General features: G+C 46.9%; 1 protein-coding gene and 1 long non-coding RNA gene across 2 annotated transcripts; one reads left to right on the top strand and one right to left on the bottom strand.

Annotated features, from left to right (window-relative positions):
* Positions 1-771: 771 nt before the first annotated feature.
* Positions 772-19972, bottom strand: LOC116837261 (sodium-dependent serotonin transporter-like). Its single transcript, XM_032801525.2, has 13 exons — positions 19753-19972; positions 14941-15075; positions 14119-14338; positions 13430-13568; positions 11567-11701; positions 8922-9025; positions 7475-7602; positions 6618-6730; positions 5631-5762; positions 4590-4689; positions 4163-4263; positions 1702-1869; positions 772-852 (listed from the first exon to the last, which is right to left on the bottom strand). The coding sequence occupies exons 1-13, from the start codon at positions 19970-19972 to the stop codon at positions 772-774; spliced, it is 1776 nt and encodes a 591-aa protein (XP_032657416.2).
* Positions 6605-20129, top strand: LOC142045860 (uncharacterized). Its single transcript, XR_012654756.1, has 5 exons — positions 6605-6704; positions 7520-7641; positions 13460-13761; positions 18303-18452; positions 19998-20129. It is a non-coding gene; the product is annotated as an uncharacterized LOC142045860 (long non-coding RNA).
* Positions 20130-23530: the final 3401 nt, after the last annotated feature.

Raw genomic sequence — 23530 nt, 5'->3', positions numbered from 1 at the left:
GGAGCCAAAACCCTGGAATTTTTGGATGGTGGCAGCGAGATCAAATTGGAGATGGTAATTAAGCTTAGAGGGGTTCATGCAAGCACCCAGATTTCTGGATGCTAAGGTCCAGATTTGGGAAAAATGCTTATGATAAGCGGTTCTGTTGGGTCTGTTGTGCCCTCAGCTGAAGCTGAACCACGTCTGCAATGGTATAACTAACATTTAAGCAGGCGGTGCAGATGTGGAAGAATAAGCAACTTTGGGGCTTACCAATGGCGTAGTCATAGGGGAGTTGGGAGCACAACCCACTTAATAAATGTTGTTGCCAAACTAGCATGGGGGAGGACTAGATGACCTCTAGAGGTCCCGTTCTGTCCTACGTCTCTGTGATTCTATTACAATCAGGCTTCCACTCAGACTAAAATTTTGTGTATACCTCAGACACATTTAAGGGCCAATCCAGCTCTCATTGCAGAAGGATTCTTACTGCCTTCAGTGGGGATTGGATCGAGCCCATTATTAAGACCTGGACAGTACAGGCTTTTACGGAGGTGCCGGTTTGTGTACAGCTGCTATGGTAGGAGGACACGACCCATAGATGGTGGATTAGGTGTGTTCTCCACACCCTGTGGTGAGCTTTGGCCAGTGTGTACAACTCTTAGGGAAGAGAAGCAAGGGGAGCAGTTTAAACAGTGATAGCAGCTTTTCTCTTCCCTGTCTCTTAGTTGGTTTGGTAAGTAACAGTAAAGCTGAACAGCAGTCTGATGTCCCTTTGTGTGCTCCGTAGGACTATGGCTCTGATGACATACATACTGAATCTGCTTGCTGGTCTCGTATGGCTTTCTCTGGTCGAATACACACTGCTAGACGCTAGAGGATACAAGCAAAGAAAAAGCCAGAGGTTACCTACAGCTCTGGTGGCTAATGTAACTGGTGCCATGTTGGGACAAAAGCTGGGCAGTTTCTCTGCCTCTCTCACATGCCATTGAAATGCCAGAAGCCTGGGTACATCCTTGTGATTCTCATGTGGTTGATGGCACCATGGTGCCTGCTGCAGTTTAAGCCAGTCACAGATGATGGCACAACAGCTCAGCGGGTGCACTGTGCTCTCAGGTTAATGCTGACATGCCTCTCTTCTGTCAGGACAGCCCCTGATGTAATTGTGCGTGGGGTGCGGGACCCCTATGGCTGGGAGATGGGGTCTTTCCCTCAGCTGAGGAGGAGTGAGGGACTTTGGAACCTACTGAGTTGCTCTCAGATTGGTCACTACAGTATGATGTGGGATTGAAGCCTGTTAGGGGAACTGCTTGTCCTCATGGTTTTGGAAAGATTCAGGCTAATACAATATAAACCCAGTGGGCCAAGTTCACTCATTAAAGTCAATGGGGTACACCAGGGAGGAGTTCTGGCCTTTGTAGACTATTAGATCCAGATGTGGCCCCATGGTTCCCTAGCCAGGCCTCAAGAAAGGCTTTAAAATGACTGTTGCTGATCTAGCCTGGGCCAGTTTAAAACCAGTTCATCTGTCATGATATAATTGCCACATGAACACAGTCACTAGAGGATGAGCAGAACTTTTCTACAGAGCTTCCAGACCCTGCTAGCCTGTTGAAGACTTGACCCCTTTCAAGTCTTTCAAAATGTGCTGCACCAAACACTGGCTCCCACAATATCTGGCCCACACAGGATTGTGATGCGTGACATTCAGCTCTTCCTGACCTGCTTAAGGGATCCAGGAGTCCAGACCAGCTTGTACACCATGTAGAAAGGGATACAGATGAAAGACGATGCTCCTATTAGGTACCCCACTGAGATACTCCACTCGGGATAGCGATAGTCAAACAGCATGAGCAGCGGCTGGTCCAGGAGAGAGCTGACTATAATAAACTGTTAACAGATAACACAACCAACGTCAGGTGAGCACATTCACGGAACAGCACAACAAGTGACGTGCTCCACAACAACCCCTCAGCCAGTTTCAGTGGATTCACACCAGGGATGAATCTGGCCTGGTGTCTATTGTGAAAAGGGAACTGGTTAATTAGGGAAATGTCAGAAAAGGACAAGGCTACTCCTATGACATGTGCCACTGCACTGCATCACACGATGTGACAAATCTTCTGTATGATGAAAAGCTAAAGAGGCCAGTGGTTAGGCAGACTCCTTTCAGGCCAGCTAGGACTCCCCCACCCTTCCACCAGCAAGTCATGGGACCTTCTGCAGTGGAAGGTACTATGCCAGCCCCTCCAGCACATGGGGGTACATTCATCACTGGTGTAATCTCATTGAATTCCCAGGGGATCAGTTAGGGTGGATTATTTAGCCCTTGGTTTTATGAGTTTAATGTCTTTTGAGTACATTTGCAAATGGGTTTAGTGCTAGGGAAGGTCCTCTGCTGACAATCCTGGAGATGGACTCACTGTCTTTCTCTCCAGAACTGCTCCAGGCCAGGCAGCAGCAGTGCCAGCTTCCTCATTCTGCCCCACCCATGTGCCTCCTCCCTGATCTAAGAAGAGTTCAGTCTCCGGGGTCAATTCAGCCAATGGCCTCTCTGCCTGCACTGCCAATAAAGGTGCCAGCTGTGAGGCTGGTTTTGTGATGTGGCTGTCTGTCCACTGGGAACTTGACTGAGGCCAGACTTATCCCATTCAGACTGCCCCGGGAGTGTCTTTAAAGGGCCTGCATTTCAGTATCCGTCCCCTGTGCCACTCCCCCAGGAATGTTAATAGATGGGTGGCATTTTGTACACAAGCTTCATGGAGCCTGGTGGGAGCTCAGCAACTACAACTCGGGTGCTCTGTGGACTGTCAGTGTCTCCTATTAAAGGAGACTGAATTTAGAAATTCTAGTTCGTTAGTGTTTGCAGTTGGAGGAGAAGCTGTGATTTCAGTGTGATACTTTGCTACTTATAATGTGAACAGATACTGCTGTATTAATGGCACCATCAGAACATTCACTGCAAACTCTCTCTTTCTCACACACACACACACATGCCTTGGAAGTCTAGGAGTTTGTTTAAAACTTCCCAGGGCAAGAAAGGAAAATAAAATGCAGACCGGAGGGGCAGTAGCGTTTGGGAGAATTTAGAAAGCTTGTGTGGTGGTAGATCACACTGTGATAAAAAGCCATTTAAAACAGCATCACTAGGTTTTTTCCTCCTGGAATTATTTGTTCATGATTAAACTAGTATCACCTTGAACTAGCTCTCCAATTAAATCAAATCAGTGTACAACATCTCACCAATCCCACTGTAAATAAAAGTTTATTGTGCAGCCTAATTTGATGCTCTTATTTCTCTACTATTTGTAATCTAATCTTCAAAGGCCAATCTGGATTTTAAACTGACATTTCCCAGAATTATATTCCTAACACTGATCCAGTTTGTTTGTGGGGTTTCATCAGATGAAGAAAACTGCACTCCAGTCACATGTCTGATTGGTATAACTAAATCATTTTCTTTCTGCCTTGATGACAGCCTAGAATCTCAACGTGCTTAAAACATTAATTAATCCTCAAAATCCCTCTCCCTGTGCAAAGTAGGTAATATGAATATCCTCCTCGTTTTACAAATGGGACATTCTTTGAAGTCCAGTGAAAGGTTAGCACTTCAAAGGTGATGGATCCAGTACAAAGCGTAGCACTGGAGTTGCATTTAAAATAGCAAACTTGGCAGGTTAAGCCACAGTACATTGCAGTCTATAGTGTCAACAGCTTTATTTTATAAGAGGGACATGATGGGGCCAAATTAATTGCTGGTGTAAGCAGACATGATTGTGTTGACTTTAACTGAATTGCAGCTGCCAGCTGTGAGCTTGGCCCATGGTACGTAGACTCTTATGAGCCTGAGCATATACCGTATGGCCTTTTCTTTGACAAAGACACAGTCTCAGTGAGTACAGACAGCATGTCATGCTCCCTTTTCAATTTAAGAGTTTCCTATTGATTTCTTGCTACCACAAACAAAGGGGAGACCTTCCATAAGCAGTCTTTCTCCCTGACACATCCAAGTGGTTTTCTCTGTCACCATGAACTGGACAGGAGACTGTGCATGGGCATCTCTGGGTCACAGGCTCAGTCAGGCTGCATGCCAGAGCTCCAGCAAGCCAGAGAGGGACTTGCTTGACAGAAGGTTAAAGGAAAGTTGTAAATTTAATTTTTTGCTTGGGACAAATATACTCACCGCTAAAAAGGCAGGGCTGATGGCAACCCAACAGACCTTCCAGAATATCCCTGGGGTGAAGCCCAGCATAGCTTTGACATCATCACAGAACCTCTGAATTCCTGTACAGGGGGCAGGAAAATCACAGACATGGTGTCACTGTCACAGCAGGGAGGAATCAGGCAGCACATGCGGAGCAGAGGACTTATTTGGAAAGAATTTCATGAAAGTGCTGGGAACTGCTCCACGTATAGGTGGCCATTGTTGGCCCCAGCCATTGACCGATTCATGCACATATAAACATTTATACATGAGTTGTCCATTGAAGTCACTGGAACTTATGTGCATAAAGTAAAGCACCCTCGTAAGTCTTTGCAGGATCATGACTGTAGGTTATTCTGGTGCATAATATAAGCCTAGTGATGGAGAGGGATTTTTTTCTCCTTACCATAAAACCACGACACAGCTATTGCTTCCAGTAACACCACCGCCAGAATTGAGCAGCCAGCACCAAACTCCTCCAGCAGTTTGACAACATATGCTCCACCCTGGAATGACAAACACAAGCAGGCTGTGATTGTAGTGGCTCTTACATGGGCAGTGCAATGCTGAACTTTAGCTACTTCTGTTGCACTAGTTTTCTCAAGCATTTTGTTCACACTGACACCAACAAGCCCCATGTGGTCCTTGGGCGGGAAGGGGTTGAGAAGAATGTGAAAAGGAGACTTTTTTCTCTCCCTCTAGGTATGGGCTTGGGTGCCAGTCATGGAGCTGACTGATTGAGGGAGTCAGTAAAGGAAATCTGCTGAGAGAAGTTAAGAGGAGCTAGATGTGAAACAAGGGAGAGAAGAGTTCTGTTACACCCCCGCCCCTCATGTAACAGGAACATACCAACAAAGCAGGATGGGCTCTGAAAAGGAAAACAGGGACACTTCAGATGACTAGAATGTTTTGAATGTGTCAGCAAAATAGCCAATAATGGAGAGCCAGCTGATCAAGCTTATTTGGACTTTCTCAAATCCTTTGACTAAGTCCCACACTCATGGAAACTAATTAGTTTTGGGCTGAGGGGTACAGCTGTGTTATGAACCGGCTAAAAGACGTGAACAAAACCAATATCAATAAATGACCTATAGTGATTCCCTCAGGTTTGGGCTAGGACTGTTGTTTAGTATGTTTTTTAATGATCTGGTACATGGCATAGAAAGCAAGGTATCAAAATTTGCAAGTGACTCAAAATTAACCAAGGCAGTTGAGGCCGGAGAAGGTTGTGAAGAACTCCAGAGAGATCTTCCCAAGCCAGGTGACTGGGTGGTGCAGATGAATTTCAATGTTGACAAATGCAAAGTCATTCTGATTGGAGAAGATTATCTGAACTGGGCTCTATGTTCGTTGTAGCCAGTTTTCATGGCTGAACTTTTTGCAAAATCTGTGATGTTAGCCCTGCAGAAGAAGGAGGTAGCATCTAATGTGGCTCAGGCTTACTCACGTGCGTAAGGGTGGTTAGAGAGCCTAGAAAGCATATGGTGATGAGGCCAAGTACAAACAGCTCCCTTTGCTTTGCTAGGATGTGAGGGTATTCGTCCATTACTGCTGTGATCACCGCTTCTAGGCCTCCAAACTGCAAAAGCAGCCAGATAAGACATTTGGGTGAGCCAGAAAAACGAAGCAGAGGGTGAAATTCTGCCCTTGGTGCAATCCCATTAATGTGTATGTAGGTCCATTAGCGTCATTGGACTTTTTTGTGATTTACACCCATGTAACGGAGAGCAAAATTTACCCCTTCCCCAGGCTTTGATTTACAATTTCCTGCACAGATGTTATCAACTGTCGGGAATGTGGTTTACCTTGGTTCACTGTGGTTTATTTTCACATTTTTTAAAAATCATTAAATCTTATAATAAACATTCAAATGAAATGATATTTATAGACCATGAAAACCTTTTTTGGGGTGAAAACATTTACACTTTTGTTTGTTCTCATTTTCCTAACTGACTCTACCAAAGCTCGAGTTCTTCTAGCATCTCGGGGGCTTGTAAGGAACATTGATAGGCCAAGTAACACCAAATAGCAATGGGGCCTGATCCTGAGACATGCTGAGCATGTGTTGCTCCCACAGCTTGCAGGGAATATTGCTCAAGACCCAGTCCTAGTTCTTTTGAAGCCAATATTCTATTCACGTGGACTTTGGAGGAAGCAGGATCAGGCCCTTACTGAACAGAGAGGAATCAAAGACATGCTGAGTTCATCCATACCTGGGTCATATTTAGAGAGGTACAGACGGCATATTCTTTGTTACCATTCCTATCCCCACAAACTGTGCACTCCCCGCCCCCCCCAATTTTGAATGATATATAGCAATGACCAAAAGTCTCACCCCAAGGTAACCCTTCTGGGAGCAAGGGGCCTGGAACGTACAATCATGACTTTCTTGGATCATTTTGCTCTCGCCCCATAGGGAAATCAAAGTACCTACCGTGCTGTCCAACCCCAGAGTGATCATCATGAGGAAGAATATGATGGCGAAGAAGGTAGAACCCACCATATTTGCGATGGCCTCAGGGTAGGTTATAAAAAGGAGACTCGGACCTAGAAGGGAACATCAGGTTATTTTCTTCCCTCCGGTTGCTATGAAAATAGTCTGTGTTATGAAAGCCCCAGGGCATCTGCCTTCTGCTCATGATGATTTTCCCATGCCGGAAAAACATTTAGGTGAAGATTTTCAAAGGCATGAGTGGCAGATAAATGTCTGTGAAAATCTTGCCCTTACTCATCCCTGCCAGGTGTTACCAGTCTGGGATTTCCCTTCCCGGATTGCCGGGGATTCCATCCCCTCCTCTGGCAGGTTATTCCAGTACCCAATTGACCTCGCTCTTGCTTAGTTTAATCATTCCACCTTTGGCCATTACTGTCTCTGTAGTCACCACCCCACTTTTGTTAGCTGGCAGAGGACATATTCTGCCCCCACTTGCAGCTGTGTGACTCCAGCACTTTGACACTTCTAGGAACGCTCCAACCTGAGTCGTGGTCTGGAATCTAAACGTTCATGAGTGATCACTGTACTGACACATATCATTTAAGCCCTGTGAGTTTGGTGAGAATTGTTTTTCCTTATGATAGATGGGGACATCTGAGGCACAGAAAGGGGAAGTGACTTGCCCAGGGTCATACAGCAAAGCAAGGGACATAACTCAGATCTTGATGCTCAGTACGCTGGTTTCACCCCCGAGTCCCTAATACATGGCTCCAGACAGGCAGCTTGCTGATATCCAGAGCTGGCCAGGGCCAAGGGGAAGGGCTATTCCAAGGCTAACAGGCGTAAGGGAGGCAAACCTTTATCTTTTGCTACATCTTCCACCTCCACATCTCTCATTTCAGCCATGTAGCCCAGCACTGTGAAAATGACAAACCCTGACAGGAAGCTGGTCAGACAGTTTACCACGCTGGTGACTATGGCGTCTCTGGAAGGCAGAACGGGAGCAGGTGACTAGAAGGACAAGGTATTTCACAACCTGTTTTTGCATTTGCATTTCTAGCCCCAGTACCCAAAGGCCCAAAGCCTTCCCCTTATCCCCCTCCCCAAAGAAACCATAAAGAGTAAGAGCTGTAAACATGAGGTTCAGTTTGCTCACTTCATGAGGCAGAAGAGGGATTGATTCCCATGCACATGAGTGGCCAGGACCACTGCTGCTTCCAGCTCTGGAGGCAGGATTCATGTTTGAGAAGAACAACTCTGCTTCCTTAGAAATGAACAAAGAGCCGGACACCAGGCATAAGCACCAGGGGGTAGAGCACCCACAGGCGTAAGAGCTGAGATTTGGATTGCACCTGGGGAGTCCAGTCTTTGGGACACTGACAACCAGCCAGGAGCCAGAGGCCTGCCCCTGCCTTGTGCAGAACGGAGTAGGCTTTACACTGTCAGAGCTGGGATTAGCACTCCGGCATGCCTGCCCGCTCCTCTTTCAGGAAGGTTCCCATAGATTGCACATCTGGGAGTTTGGATCCTGCAGTGACAATTGGTTTGAAGCAGCCCTCTGTCCAGGTGACAGTATGGTCTCCCCTGGTGCTGGGATGAGAGCACTGAGTGATTTGGGGCGGCTGGCCCTGCCGGTTGGGGGTGTTACTGATATGTGCAGAAACAGTATAGAAACCGGTTCTTTCTGGAAAGCAGAGACAGTTCTAAGACCCACCCATCTGAGCAATCCCATGAAAGCCCCCAGTGCCCTCTGGGAATCCTCTGGAAGGTGCCTGACTGCTTAGAAGCAGCATTCCCAGGCAGCAGAGCAGTGGCTGCTGATACCCGCCCCCCCAGTGCATGGGAACAGGAGGGAAGCTGGAGAGGCTCCCATCCCACTGGTTGGGCTCACTGTCCTGCCAGATGTGGCTCGGGGCGCACTGCGTGATCACATAGGCCTGGCACTTTCAGGGGTATTTTTGCTCAGGCAGAGGCCCAGCCGCCCTTCTGCAGGGGCAATTTGTGCCTTCAAAACTTGCACCTGCACCTTTATACCCGGCAGAGATGAACTGGGGACCCCGTTCTAAGAACTCACTCCTCTGGCTCTTCCATTTGCACCGGAGGCAGTGAGGAGCCTAAGGACTAGAATTCTCACCTGCAGGCAAGAAGGGGGGACAAGGGGCAGGCCTGCGGGAGGGAGTCTGCCCTGTGCTAGCCTGTGCAAAGATGTGGGGGAGTTTTCTGTGTGTTCTGCTGCATATGGGAGGCTCAGCTCACATCCCTGCTTCTGGCTATTCTGCCAGGGCAGAGTCTGCGGTTTCTTACCGGTAACAGTTATTGTTGAAATGGTTGTAACTGGCGAGCGCGAGAAGAACACCAAATCCAGGGCCCAAGGAGAAAAAGATCTGGGCAGCAGCATCAACCCAAACCTGGCCAAACAAGCAGAGACGCGAAGTTAGAGGCAGGAGAATGGGTAGATCCCAGGAGCTGTGACCTGGCCAGGAAGCCCATCTCCCAAACACACACAGGCTGCCTCCCGCTCTCAGGGAGACAGCAGCATGGGGTGTGAATGTGGGCACCACAAATAGGTCAGCTCCCTTGCATTGTCTCTGACCCCCAGGCCGTGTGTAATGGAGTGCAGCCCTAACTGTCTGTTTCTGAAATTTGCCTTTTGCCTCATTTTGAAAGCGCAGAAAAAATTCCAGGATGGCCAGGGTGCCTGTGGCACTGTGCCTTATTTGTGTGTCTGCTCTTCGCTGGGCCCATCTGCGCTGGGCAATTACATCACTCTGGAGTGTGGCCCAGAGGAGTGGTGGTAACTAACATGGTACACGCAATCGAGTATAGGCAGGGTATCACGTCAGCAGGTCGTGGTTAGTCCCAGGGAGCAACCAGCTGCTCCAGTGCTGAACTCTCCATGCTAGATTCTTGTTTACACTGTGGCCCCTCTGCAGCACTCTTACAATGCCGACGGGTGTTACGTGTGTAAATGTAATAGATCCATGCAGGCCAGGGACTGACTTTAACACAATGTGAGGTCCCAGTGCAGACGAGCCCTGGGGTTGTGTGTCACATTGGTGATCCCTATTTAAATATATTTTCCTGACTACTGTTTCTTGGATATGGTTCCCTTGCTTGCCCTTGCTCCCCAATTCCTCCTGGAAGGAGACCCCAGACACAGGGAGGAGTTGGGGAGACAGCTCTTCTAGGGTAAAGGGAAGCAGGTGTACTTCCACGGATAATTTAGCAGCAGAGAACTTGAGCAGTGACACCTAATTTAGCTGCAATCTAAGCAGAGAAATCAGGATGAGAGAAGGGATGAGGATGTGAAACTGCAGCGCACCCAAACTCTCTCCTGGCATCCAGCTACAGTGGGGCTTGGCTCACAGCTCCTGGAAAACGTGATGGCTGCAGCATGATTGGCCGTGTATCTGTTATGAAAGGTTTTAATTGGAAAGTATATCCCTGATTACCTTTAATGAAAATTCTCAAGTGCAGCTCTGCAGTAATTACAGACAGGAAGTCTATTGTCAGGCCAGCTTTACAAAGATGGGGCGAAAACACAGCATAAATAACACTTGATGGCAAATGAGATGGGTGATTCAATTAAAGATTTACATTTCCAAGAGCTTGTCCAGTGCGCCTCTATTTTCTGAAGGAATAATGAACCCATTACTCTCTGGTTCTCAGGTCTGCGCTGGGAATCTCTGCCAAATGAATCCGCAAGCACTGGCAGCTGGGAGGGTTGGGGTGGCATTTAAAGGCAGTTGCTTGCTGAGGTGGATACAGCAGATGTACCATCATGTTGGAGGATGGGAGATCCAGCAGGTGCAATTAATGTCATATTAAGCACATTTAACACTGCTGCTAACATCATCTCCCTGATTGGTTGCTCTGATCGCATCAGCCCCTCCCTCTGAGTCCCCCCTTCTCTACCACATTCCTTACACCTCTTTGTCCTTGCCTTTAGACTGGGACTGTTCAGCCTACAAAAGAGGTGACTAAGGGAGGATATGATTGAGGTCTATAAAATTATGACTGATGTGGGGAACGTGACTAGAGACGTGTTATTTACCCCTGCACATAACACAAGAACTAGGGGTCGCGCAATGAAATTAGTAGGCAACAGCGTTAAAACAAACAAAAGGAAGTACTTCTTGACACAACGGACAGTCAAGCTGTAGAACTCTTTGCCAGGGGATGTTGTGCAGGTCAGAAGTAGAACTGGGTTCAAAAAAGAATTAGATAAGTTCATGGAGGATAGATCCCTCAATGGCTATTAACCAAGATGGTCAGGGATGCAACCCCCTGCCATGGCTGTCCCTAAATCTCTGACTTCCAGAAGATGGGACTGGATGACAGGGGGTGGATCACTTGGTAATTGCCCTGTTCTGAAGAACCTAGAACCAGCCACTTTCAGAAGACAGGAAACTGTGCTAGATGGTTCATTGGTCTGGCCCAGTGTGGCCGTTCTTATGTTCTTTAAGGCCCCCCATGACGTAGCCCCAGTCTGTAGCTCCAGCAGTGGAAGGGCAGTGTTCTTAGGCCACCGTTACCACTATGTCACACTCAGAGCAGGGCGAGGCAATGTGGCAGAAGGAGGCCTGTGCCCAGTCAACACAACAGCCTCCAACCTGGCTGGTGCTGGGCAGAGATCCTACACCTCTGATTGTCCCTCATGTAGCCAAGGCTGTTGAGTTTGGGCTGGCATGTGTGGTGTTTACCCTGTGTCTGTCCATGCTGGGATAGACAGGCAGAGGCCTGATGTCTCCAGGGCTGTCAAGCCAGCACTGACGTCACATACATGGTTTTAAATAGAAAAATGAAATGGAGCATTGAGCCTGCCTCAGCATCCTCCAGGCTCTCAGGTGGCTCCTGTACACATCACTAAATATAACAAACCTCCAGCAGCAAGGAGTGCTCCTTAGCAGGTCAGAGCCTGTGATGGGCATCTGCTGAGTGTAACTTACAGCAGTACTCATGAGCTTCTCCCAGTCGGGTCTGAGGTAGAAGACGATCCCTCTCCAAGCCCCTGGCAGAGTAGCTCCCCGAACCAGCAGTATGAGGAGGACAATATAAGGCAGCGTAGCTGTCACCCACACCACCTGAAAGGAGAGACCGGACAAGGGTTTCAGTGACAGGAGAGACAGACGCCGGCCACTCCTCTAGGTCACATACAGCAAAGAATTAATGCAGATATTTGCAGGGTTGTCACCGATGCTCTGTGTCAAACGGCCTCCCGTCTTTGTGTCTGAGCTGGTGAGAGACGAACGGAATTCAGTTTTAGTGGCCACTGTTTGGAATGATCGCTCAGCTGGGGGGTCAGAAAATGACTTTCCAAACCTCAGTGACATTGGATTCTGCCCCTGGCTCACTGATCAGTAGTGCGGTCAGCTTAGAATGGGTTTGCTCATTGCCTTTGGCAAAAGTAGGAAAGAATTTCACGCCTCCCAGGTGCTGCTGTGCTGCTGAGAAAGGATGATACATACAGCTTGTAGGGGGACTTAGTAACAACTTTGGTAGGGAAATGACCTACCAAATGAGATGACCTCATTTAGTCTTTGCAAGACTGAGATCTTACATCTGTGCATTCCCAGATGTGGCCTGGGAGTATGTGCATGCACTGATCATTCAGATAGAACAGTCGGAACAGAGGTTGCCCTAATGGATCCTAACAACATTCTATGCTATGTGCTTATCTGGAACCTGATTTGTGCTGAGCCCCCACTGACTCCAGGTGGGCACGCCGACGAGCGAGCCAAAGCGTTCCACCAAATCTTGTGTCCGTGAAAAATGCAGATTTGGCAACACCAGAATGTGTGGGGAATTTGTGTCGGTTTAGCTGAATTGTTTCAGTTAAAAAACAGACAGCTTCTGAGCAAGTCAAAATGTTTCAATTTTTCAATTCAAAATGACTTTTTGTTTTGACAGTTCCTTCAATTTTGTTGTTTTTTTTTTAATTAAACAAAACCTTAAATACTTGAAATCAAAACAAAACATTTCATTCAACCCCACATGATTTTTTTCAGCTTTTTGATTCACTGAAAAATTCAAAACATTTCATTTTGGGATTGGAGTGAATATTTTTTTTTACTTGCCATTGAACTGAAATATCAGTTATTTGCACAACTCTACTCAGCACTGCTGGAAATCAGTTCAGGAGGTATGTTTTTTCCTTCTGCTTCCCATTTATTCTTTTGCAGACTGTAGTATAGTATACAGAGAGAACCCCGCTGTGGCGGCTGGCAAACAAAGAGTGCCCAGTTTCAAGGGCACCTTAAATTGTTGAAAGAGACTGTATTTAGCACTGGACTGGAGAGAGTAACATGGTTGGAAGCTTTGGGGCAGTGAGAACATGAGGCAGACAGACTGCAGAAGAAAACCACCTGCATTTCTTATGGACTGTGTCATGATGGCAGAGCAGATATGAGTTACAATCTATTGGATGAATTTTGCCTTTTTTCCTTTATTTGCAGATTGCCAGGGATCGGATGCCAGAATTCTTACATGTGTTTATTATAGAAATAACTCCCAGATTTAATGTGTGAACAGTCCTTGGGAGGCAGACCTTCGGCAATGTGCAATCCCCGCTCTGCCAGGAAGTCCCATTCATTACAGCAGATCACAAGCGCAGTGAATGCGCTGTACCAGGCTCCTCTGCTGAGGTGCTTGCTTGTGAGATGCAGAGTGCTAGGGGAGTGTATCTACATGGCAGGCCATGAGGGTTAGTGCACCAGGCTGTGTGTTAGCTTTATGATGCCTCTGCATTGAAATATGATGTTATTAATCATTCGGACGCTGACAGGAAGAACAGGTGTGGGAGCCCTCCTTACCTTCCCTGAGGTTTTCACTCCTTTCCACAGGCTGAAGTAAACAATCGTGAAGAGGAGAAAAAGGCAGAGGAGAAGCTGCCAGCGGATCCCGCCAACATCATATAGGCCACTGGATTCCTGAATCTCAAGGACCTTCCTCCTGTGGCAAAAAACCCCTGGCAGCTAAGTCACTAATACAAGAAAGAGAGGGGAATGCTGAGCCATCGTCCCCTGGGAGACTGATGTAATGGTCAAATCTGACACCCTCCCTGGGCATGCACAGTCCAGAATGCCCTTCCCCAGGAGGAACATTGCTGAGCTGTGACAGACCTGTAAGAATCATGGCTGAGACGGTAAGGCTGAAACCCGAGCCCTGGGACTCCTACATGCTGCTCTTCACCCAGTCCTGGCTCACTATGTATAAGGGCCTCGGGTTGGCAAATCACATAACCGGTCTATGTCTCAGTTTCCCTGTATGTGAAATGTGGGTAATACTATTTACCCGCCGCATGGAGCAGCAGGAGCCATGTTCGTAAATCTTGCTGAGAATCCCAAGTGAAAATATAAAGCAGTGTTATTCTGTCTGTGCCTGAAATGGAAATGCCAAGTATCATTCCTTCTGCTACTCTGCATAGCAGGCCTTCGTGCTGAGGCGCTGTGGTGATTGAATGCCAATGAGCGAGTCACATAATCCGCTTACACGCACTTACGTATAAAACTCTTCCGCTGGCGACTTGGAGAAGGTGGTCCAAGTCACGTTGCTCTTTCCAAAGTAGTTGGTGCAGTTGGGGGTGTTCCAGGGATTGTCACAGCTTGTCCAGGGCAGGGTACCAGTGAAGGAGGAGTAGAGATAGTACAGGGCCCAGGCGATGATGGTGTTGTAGTAGAAGGAGACGTACAGGGCGATGATGCAAATAGCAAAGCCAATGCCTGTGTGGAGAGAAGGGCAAGGTCTTTAGAGGAGCACATCATGGGATTCCTGGGAGCCAGGCAGTCCATGTGTACCGGTTCTCTTCCACATCAGTCATGGCATCCCTGCATAACTCCATGGCACTAAGTGAAAGCTGTACACAGAGCACTGGATTCGAGGGATCGGGGCTTTATTCCCAGGCACTGCTAGTAGCGTTAGTTGTGTCAGGCCAGTTATTCTGGGATGAATTTGCCCTTTTGTGACAGCTACCTTATTTCTGTGGTTTTGCATATTTTGGACACTGCTGCTTTAAGAGGAGCAAGGGAAAAGGTTGTGGAAAGGGGAAGAGGTCCCGGGAGTGGGGTCAGGGAGCTGGAGAGCTTGGACAGCCGTGTGCTGCAAGGCTCTGTGTGCAGAGAGGGAGGGGCAGTTGTGACATGGAAGAGGCATTATCTGTGAGCTATAATATTACTGCAAATTCATCTCACAAGGGGTGACAATGTACCTACCTGCAGCAGGACTCTCATTTACCTTAATTTCTCTCAGTTTGGCAAAGCAGAGGACACAACCCATTATTGCTAAATGAATGTTGAGTTTCCAGGGTGAAGGCAGGGTGTCTTACCTTTAAAGATGGGACAGATGCGTTTCCAGATGGAGATAGCTCCTGCCCTGTGAAACTGTCCCAGGGCCAGCTCCATGTAGAAGAGAGGTACTCCTCCAAAGATGGCCATCAGTGTGTAAGGAATGAGAAAGGCCCCTGCAGCGAGAGAGGCAAAGCCACCAGAGAACATCATGGCATCCACAGCAGCAAAGGCAGACTCACAAGCCAGCCAGATGAGTTGGGAATATCTATGTGAAACAGCATGTCCAGGCTCCAGGACTGAGTCACCGATCCTGCCCCTCTCTGACCACGGGGTGGGCACCTGAGCTCAGATCCTGGCCCTACTGTAGTCCATGGGAGTTTTCCCATTGACTTCAGCAGAGCCAGGATTTCAACCCGAAGTTGCAGCTGTGGTTTTCCTGCTACCCCACTGATATAGGCCTGGGTGCACAAGGGCTCTGCACCCCTCATGGAAGCACTGGAAGAAACCTCTTCCTACAGAGCCCTCCTCGGCATCCCAATGCTGACAGCAAGGGACCCATTTATGTAGCAGACCCGCCTGCAAGCAAGTAGGTACATGCCGATCCCCCAGCTCCCCAGGGACTTGAGGTTGGTGGAGTTACGCTAAAGGTGGATTTGGCCCGTCGTCCATGCAATATGTGGGAATGTAGATGAGAGATCGTTTACTGAGTGGGCTCTGTATCTGTGAGACATACTGCAAATTCTCAATAACACATCTGGGTACATGCATGTGTGTAACGGAGCCAATGAATCAATGTTTTCTCCCTATGAGCTGTGGTAACGCACTGTCTTTTATGAGTGGTTGGATGTTCTGAAGCTTGTGTGTTATGGTGTCATTACCTGTACATAAAGGGGCCCCTTTTAGCCAGGAACAGATGGATTGGCTGTAACATTGGGCCATGCAGACGATCAGAAGGGAGAGAATAAGATATTAAGCACCTTTCAGGTTTTAAAGGCTCTACATAGAAAATCCAAATGAATATGTATCATCACTCAATGAACTCAATAATTAATGCTGTAATTTGCATTATTCATGACGATGCAGTAATTACTCGGGCTAGACTTGTGCCTGCTGGATTCTTTCTAACTGGAATAGTTCTCTCTCTTCATCAGATTACCCTACTGGGATTAGTTAATTTACCCCCCACGGCTCCTCTCTATGAAAGTCCTATACCTGAGGAAAAGGCTGTTTTATACTATCCAGTGCACATGTGGGATTTTCCTTTGGATGAATGGCCACTGGCAAGGGGTCAGGTAGGGAGATGTGGGCGTCACCAGAGCTCCTGTGAATGTGAACGAGGGACATTTAACTCCTTCTGCTCAGGAAGGTACGTGACTAGGTGGGGGTGAACCTGCAAAAGTGTTGGGTTCCTGCTTGCATCAGCATCCAGAAATCTGGGTACTTCTTGGAACTATCCAAGCCTTCTGCAACTGCAGACTCAGTCTGGGAATCCAAGAACAGCCTCTCACCATAGTAATTTGGTTCTGGCCTGGTCTATAAAACAAGGACTCACTAAACACATTTTCCAATACATCACCGTCACACTGACCTCCAGAAAGCCAGAGGACAAGGGCAAAGATGCCTGCTCAGCAGCTGAAAGGCTTCAGTGGTGTCAGATCCATGCAAGTGAAGGCACTGAAGGAAAGTGACCTGGATCCCAAGGGAATTCATGGCTGTTCATCCCCAGCATCACCCCACTTCAGGCTGGCTTGAGCTACCGCAGCAGCCAGCAACAGGGACAGTGTCGTGCTAGATGTGTGTACAGCCCCAAGCGCAGCGGGGCCTGACCCTGAGCACAACTGTAATGTGAAGCATAGCGGTAGTAACATGAGGTTGCAGACGTAACTGATGATGCTGGGTCTCAAGGGGGAGGAGAATGGAAGAATTGTTCTGAATTCTTCAGTTACAATCAGAACAGGCATTGCCATGTGGGCACTAGCACAGATGGGATATAGAGCTTGGTTATTATTGGCACAGCCCAGAGTGAGGGGCGGGCCGGAGCTGTGCTGAGCAGGGGAAGCAAAGGGAAGCATTGTACCTTGCAGATACAGAATGCCACCCAGAGCTTCCAGGCCTGCAAAGGCTGAACCTGTGCAGGATGCAGCTTATTACTCCCCAGGAGGGTGTCCAGAGGGGAAGGGGAGCTCTGGCTCCATCCCTTTTTGGAGCTCTGTGCACAGGAGCATGTGCTTATAGATTCCCTCATGGGATCAAAAGCCTGACTCCAAAACTCAGAGGCATCAGGCAAGGGCAAGAGAACGGGAAAGTGAAACGGTTTGAAAGGGGAAGGCTGCCAGCTTGCTCTGTGCACAGCAGAAAGGCAACAACCAGCACCCTGACAAAGTACACAGCAGCCCCACACTTCTTTCAGCTCTACTTGGGAACCTGGGGAAGGATGCTTCAAAACCACGCTCTCTCTTCTGACCATGTCCTTTCAAGCATGAGCAAACTGCGACAACTGAGCAGGAACAAACTGGCATCCCGTGCCCAAACACTAGCACCCGCTGCCACTGACTACCTTTTGTAGAAGCCAAGTCACCCTTTCCCAGCAGGATTTCTGACCACAGAGTTCGTACACTAGTCACTAAAGCTGCACTGTCAGCCCCAGCGGTGTCAGAGTGTCCATTAGGCCAAAGGGGGATGAGGCTGTTTAATGACTGGCTGTTTTCAGTGACTGTAACTCCACCCTTTACAGCTGTAGATTGGAGAGGCACAAACAATCCTGTGTACAATGGTGTCCGTAGCCTCTGTTTGCCAGAAGCTGGGAATGGGCGACAGGGGATGGATCACGTGATGATTTCCTGGTCTGTTCCTTCCCTCTGGGGCACCTAGTATTGGCCACTGTTTGAAGACAGGATGCTGAACTAGATGGACCTTTGGTCTGACGCACTGTGGCTGCTCTTGTATTCTTATGTTTTTATGTACAACTGGAACCCCAGAGCACTTCTTAAAGCAACTAGAAACTAGGCTAACCAGCCTGTTGCTTGCAATATGTATTTGATAACCTGCCTGGAGCAGTAAACCCCCCAACATGTAGTGCTGCAGCAATTCATGTGCATCATACTGGAAGTCAGCAGAAATAGTTGCATGAAATGCAAACAGAGGCATAGAATGATTGAGACCTGGTTCACGACAGTCTCTCTATCCTGCTCTTTATAAAATCTGATAATTTGCCAAGGAAGAAAACAAATGCTGTGCACCTCTCTGTGCAAGGAAAGCAAAGGCTGCAAACTCCTGAATGAAATAAGACTGTGCTAGCTGACATTGCTAGTCGTTACTTTCAGGGAGTGTTTTAAATGTTAATAAAAAAAGAAAAGTGTTCACAGTGGACGGAATTTAAAAGTTTCCTCTTACTTTGCAGGTAACTTGCAGCCCACAACTGTAACAACTTATACAACACTCAATTTTCTTGAGGGAAAGAAGCCCAGAAACTGGCTTTTATAAAAGCAGAGGGTTGGTCTTGGAAGGAGAGCTTAGAAAATGGCCTTTTCATGAGACTGCAAATAGTTCTGTAAGTTCTATTGTGTGACAAAAGCAGAATGTCTGGGGGGAAGGAAAGCCAGTTAAAACACAATTACTTTTATTAATGTATATTAGGAGCATAAATGACGAACCAATCATATCTGATGTTTGCGCTCTTTCTCTCTCTACTTCTCCCTTTGTGCCATTTCCTCTTCTTTCCTTTATTTATGACACCCTGTGATTGTTTTGACAGTTTTATTAAATGGCTTTTACATTTATATTTACTTGGCACATTAAAGGAAAATATGCTCAGGCCAAATTGACTAGCTAGGAGCTGATGGCTGCCCTCAGTTTCTCGGGGTTTAATCCAGAATAACTCCATGGACTTCAGTGTAGATATTTTGGATCTGCGTGGCTGAAACTAAGATCAGAATCCAGCCTGCAGTGTGTAGCATGGCATTAATTATTTTTTTTCTAATTTGCCATGCGTTAAGGTGTGTTACCCAAATGCCCATGGCTTTTGACAATTGAATCCACTGTGCCCTTTGCAAACAACACAAAGTCTTCATTTCCACATTTTCACTTTCTTAAAAAGGATTTTTCTACTCTTGTTTATTTAAAACCGTTTGTTTGCTCATCAGTTGCTGGAAACCTGTTCTAAAATCAGGATTCTGATTTGTCTTGAACTTTCAGGTAATTATTTCTATCAGGAAGAAATAATTGGAATGTTTAATTAATTGGTTGAACTACTGAAGTCTGGTTTATTTAGTTCTGAAGGCTAGTACCATGGACAGCTCATTAAGGAGCTCTTTGCCTTTATTTTTCAAGCCCATAACTGTGCTAGCCCTACACCTGTAATCCTGCACAGTAATCATAAAGCAAGGATGTTTTGGACATTTGAAATGATGATCTTAAAATGTAAGCCATCCCAAGTGTGTAAGCCATCCCAAGTGATCAGCTTCACAAACTGGGAAGACTGCAAAGTTAACAACAACCACACAGGAGTTGATCTTTTTGGTCCCATTCGTCATTTTTCATTTTCTTTTTTAAAAACTTGTATATTAATCATAAAAATTGCACTTCCCCTCCCATATTCATAAATTCACACCTCTAATCTCATGAGGATCAGCATTGCTGGAAAGATATTTAAAATAAGAACTGGTAAAACAGAAAAGAGAGACAAATCCCAGCAGAAGTTTTGTCATTCACCGAACTTTCTGGGTTCACAATAAATACTATAAGAACCAGCTAAACAAAAGAAAGAAATAATAATTTTTAAAAAATTGAAAAATAAAAAGCTACTTTATTTTCTTTAGAAGAGAATTAAAAAAGTAAAGCTGTGTCCTTACCCCCTCCATTCTGATAACAGATATAAGGGAACCTCCAGACGTTGCCCAAATCTACAGCAAATCCAATCACTGATAAAAGAAAATCCATTTTTTTGCTCCACTTTTCCCGGGAATCTGTTTGGGTCATGAGCAACACAGGGTTGGCAGTGTGGCTGGGGTTTGTTTGTATAGCCTGCCTGGGAAGGCTATCCGCTTGAACTGGAGAGTTCTGCTCTGACATTTTGCCTCTGATGCAAATCCTGCAGGATTCAAGCTGAAGAAGTTTGAGAAGGGAAGGATTTTTTATTGCTCATGACAGCTCCAAGGAAGGGAGTGTCACACTGACTGGGCTTCTCCACCTCCAGCCTGGAAATCCACACCAGGAGAGAGGAACCATAAGAAAGACCCATCCTTTGATCAAAGGCAGGAGGGGGAGTGGAAAAAGCATTTCATTTAGAGCATAGCACTGAAATGCTGGGACCAACTTTATAGTGCTGGTGTTTTAACAAGTTCTCTTTATAGAGGTTTGATATCAGTACAGGCTTACACTGTGCTCTTGTGCAGGGTGAAGCTGTTACAAGGCAGAGCGTGAGATTTGTCATCATCATTCCTGCTATGTTAGGTTGATTTGGAACAATTCAGGTTAAGTGAAAATGTATTCTCTTGTTGCTAGCCTGACCACTGCATCCTACATTCAGTTGCTCCTGATTATATCATGGGCAGGGCTGGCATGGCAGGTTCCGTAAAGACCGTGGATTGATGTATCTATACATAGACCTAGCATTACTTCTTATCAGAAGCAGCAGTTCTGTTTTGCTCTCACACTGTCTGATAAACAGCCATGCTTCATTCTTCGTAGATTTTGTTAGAAAGTCACAGTCTCCTTACATTACTAATAATGGACACATTATAATGACTTCAGAGACTCTACAATTCAGTCTTCCAGGGGAAATCTGTCCTAAGTTATGATGGACTTATTTTAAAATGACTAGTCATTTTACTAGGTAGGCTGCAAAAGGTACAAATAAACTCACCCAAAACGCACTGTGTTTACTCAGATTATGAAAAAAAACATGGCACCATTATAAACCAGCAGGTATGTACGTGTTTCCAGTTCTTATAGTGAACTCTCAAAATTCTCTATTGGCATTATCCTTTAAGGGTCTGTCTAGGTTTACATTTTCCCTATTTCTTTGTGTAGCAAAGGGCTATGGGCTGCCCCCAATAAACCATCTGAAAGCAAAATAAGTTTTTTGCAGAGCAAATGTTATTAGGAAAGGGATTGCACTATAATAAAAGGTCATTACACTTTTTGCAATTTGATTGGCATCATGACAAATTTTATTACCAACATAAATTCTGTGGCTTGGTTCAGTGCTGGGAAACACTGACGTAGGGAAACAAATAACTCAGGGAATATTTTGCAGAGAGAGAAGTGGAATGCTGGGTAAAAATATTTATAAACTCTCCTACCGCAGTACAAAGCCTGTCTCAAAATAGTAACAGTGAAGGGAAAATAGGCCCTTTGGCACATTGATAATTTTTACCAGTTTTACACTCTTCGGTCCAATTCTGTAGTTCTTGCTCAGGCAAACCCACCACTTAAATCAATGGGAGTTTAGCTTCAGTAATGGCTGTGGTTTGACCCTTCCTCCCTATACTTTCTGCTGCACTATATGAGAACATAGGATTGACAAGTCTCATGTTTTTTACATTAGCTGGTCTAGTTCCTTAAAATATCCCTGGGCAATGGAGCTATGCTGATGTGTACCACTTGAGGGACTGGCCTGATATAATCTTTTGCTACAGCACAGAGGAGTGGTAGGTATGTTTGCAGCTCCTCAGTAACTTCGGCTGCATTGTCACCTATGTTTTGTTTGCCTTTGTTCTTGTCTATCAGCTATATTTAACCATTGATATTCCAACCTCGTCTGATCCAGCATCTCCCGCGCTCTCTTCAATCAGACCGTGGACTCTATTCATGAACTCCTGTAGTAGCTGTGCTTTCACTAAGGAGTTACCAGCCCTGGGTTACCTACCACCCCCAAAATGCCAGTGGAAATCAGTGGGAGACTTTGGTACATGGGTTCTGAGACTGGCTCCTTAGAGAACAGTGACCGCCCCAAATCCCTGGGACAGCTCAAAGGACAAACCCTCTTTTGATTTGTTTATTCTCTAAGGAATCCTGGGTGTTCTCTCCGCCTGCATCACCTCCCCTGCAATACATGGAAGCGTAGCACCACAATGGCTATTTTTGCATAATACCTTGTTTTCTTTTACCATAACAGAACACTGTGCTGAGAGATCATTACGGCTCAGCGTGCCAGATCGCTCCACTGAGCCTGGAGGCCCTTTCTGTGAGAAACGACGACCCCACACCCGTCACAAACAAACCGGCTGAAAACGGGGGCATCCAAGAAGAGGGTGGCAAGTTGGACAGGAAGCACACGATCAGTTTGACTTCAGTGGCTCAGTTCTCTCCTGGAGGGAACCAGCCCTGTGAGCTTTGCAGGTACAGGATAAAGAAAGGGCTCCCTAAAGGCCAAGGAACCCGAGTGCTGTAACCTGCAACTTTCCTTTATAGCCACCCAGACCCTGCCCTCTTCCATGGCTGAAATAATGACAGTGGTGCAGGCCCCTGCCCTATGGCCTCTATGCAGAGGGACGCAGCTGCCCTGATCTCCCTTGGTGTTTCACTATTGGTTGAATTGCAACCATAGCGCTCGCTGGATGTTTGACAATAGCTGGGAACTCTTCATACATACTGTAATAGCACTGAGTGGGCAGGGGGAATGGGAGAAGGGAGAAGATTGGCAAGAAACTCAGATCACGGCATCTTTTGTGGCATGGAGACTTCTGTTGGTGTTAAGGCGTCCCTTTTCTGTTCAGACATAGGGGGCAGGATGCAGGCCGATCCACACACTGACCAGACAGGTGTCCTCAGGACACTGCTACACTAGTGGCAGAACAGCTCTTACCACTGCACTTTCAGCTCTCCTGGCCCAGGGTTTCTCAGGATAGTTCTTCCTGACCCAATTGCTGGGTGGAGTTGTGATGCTTATTACCATTGATTATCTGTACTGTGGTAAAGCTGAGGGGCCCCCTGCATGCCAGGCACTGCACAACCCCAGAACAAAGGGATGGTCCCAGCCAAAAGAATTGACAGTCAAAATAATCTTAAAATTACAGGAATCTTAAGTCATCTGAAGTGCTCGGGAATCTCTGTACTCACTGCCCTGCTAGACAGCGCTGACGAGGTCCTGGGATGTCTGTACAAACCCTTATGGGGTCCCTGTGCCTCACTTGATGCCACAGCCCTCTGGGCTCGGCATACAAGTGAACAGCTGTTGTCCTGCCAAGTGCTCTGGGCTCAGAGAGCCAAGGTACGATCTCTCCATCTTGTGCATCATCACCAGCATCACAGGTTCTGCAGGGCAAATTAGACGCTCCATGGCCTCTGTACAGCTTGGCTGCCCTTCTCAGGCTCCCACGTGTGTAACTGGAACACTGCAAACTGCGGACGTGCTGCATGGTGTGCATGAGAATCCAGATCATGCTCTCAGAGCTGGGCTGGCTCCAGGGGGCTCACAGAAACACCTTCCATCCTTCAGCTGAGTGGCTCTAACCCCGAGCACCCACTGGGACAGGTCTACAGGGTAGAACAGCAATTTAAATGTTGTTACTGTTCCTAGCCCTTGGCCCCAGTGAGCAGAGGGCCAGGAACAGAGTGGTGGGTGGTGTTCAGAAGCGATCTGAGCCCCAGTCCTGCAGGGAGCTCCACCAGGAGAAAGCAGGTTGC

The sequence above is a fragment of the Chelonoidis abingdonii genome, chromosome 22 (assembly GCF_003597395.2).
Source record: "Chelonoidis abingdonii isolate Lonesome George chromosome 22, CheloAbing_2.0, whole genome shotgun sequence".
In the NCBI taxonomy this organism is placed as follows: Eukaryota; Metazoa; Chordata; order Testudines; family Testudinidae; genus Chelonoidis; species Chelonoidis abingdonii.
The sequence above is the reverse complement of the archived record's forward strand: the minus strand, read 5'-3'. Positions and strand labels throughout refer to the sequence as shown.

Coding starts and splice junctions, on each gene's coding strand:
- LOC116837261 (XM_032801525.2), bottom strand. CDS start 19,972: ATGTCAGAGCAGAACTCTCCAGTTCAAGCGGATAGCCTTCCCAGGCAG. Junction 5,763..6,617: donor CTCTGGGGTTGGACAGCACG/GTAGGTACTTTG, acceptor CTGCTTTTGCAG/TTTGGAGGCCTAGAAGCGGT. Junction 1,870..4,162: donor TCAGCCCTGCCTTTTTAGCG/GTGAGTATATTT, acceptor ATCTGTTAACAG/TTTATTATAGTCAGCTCTCT.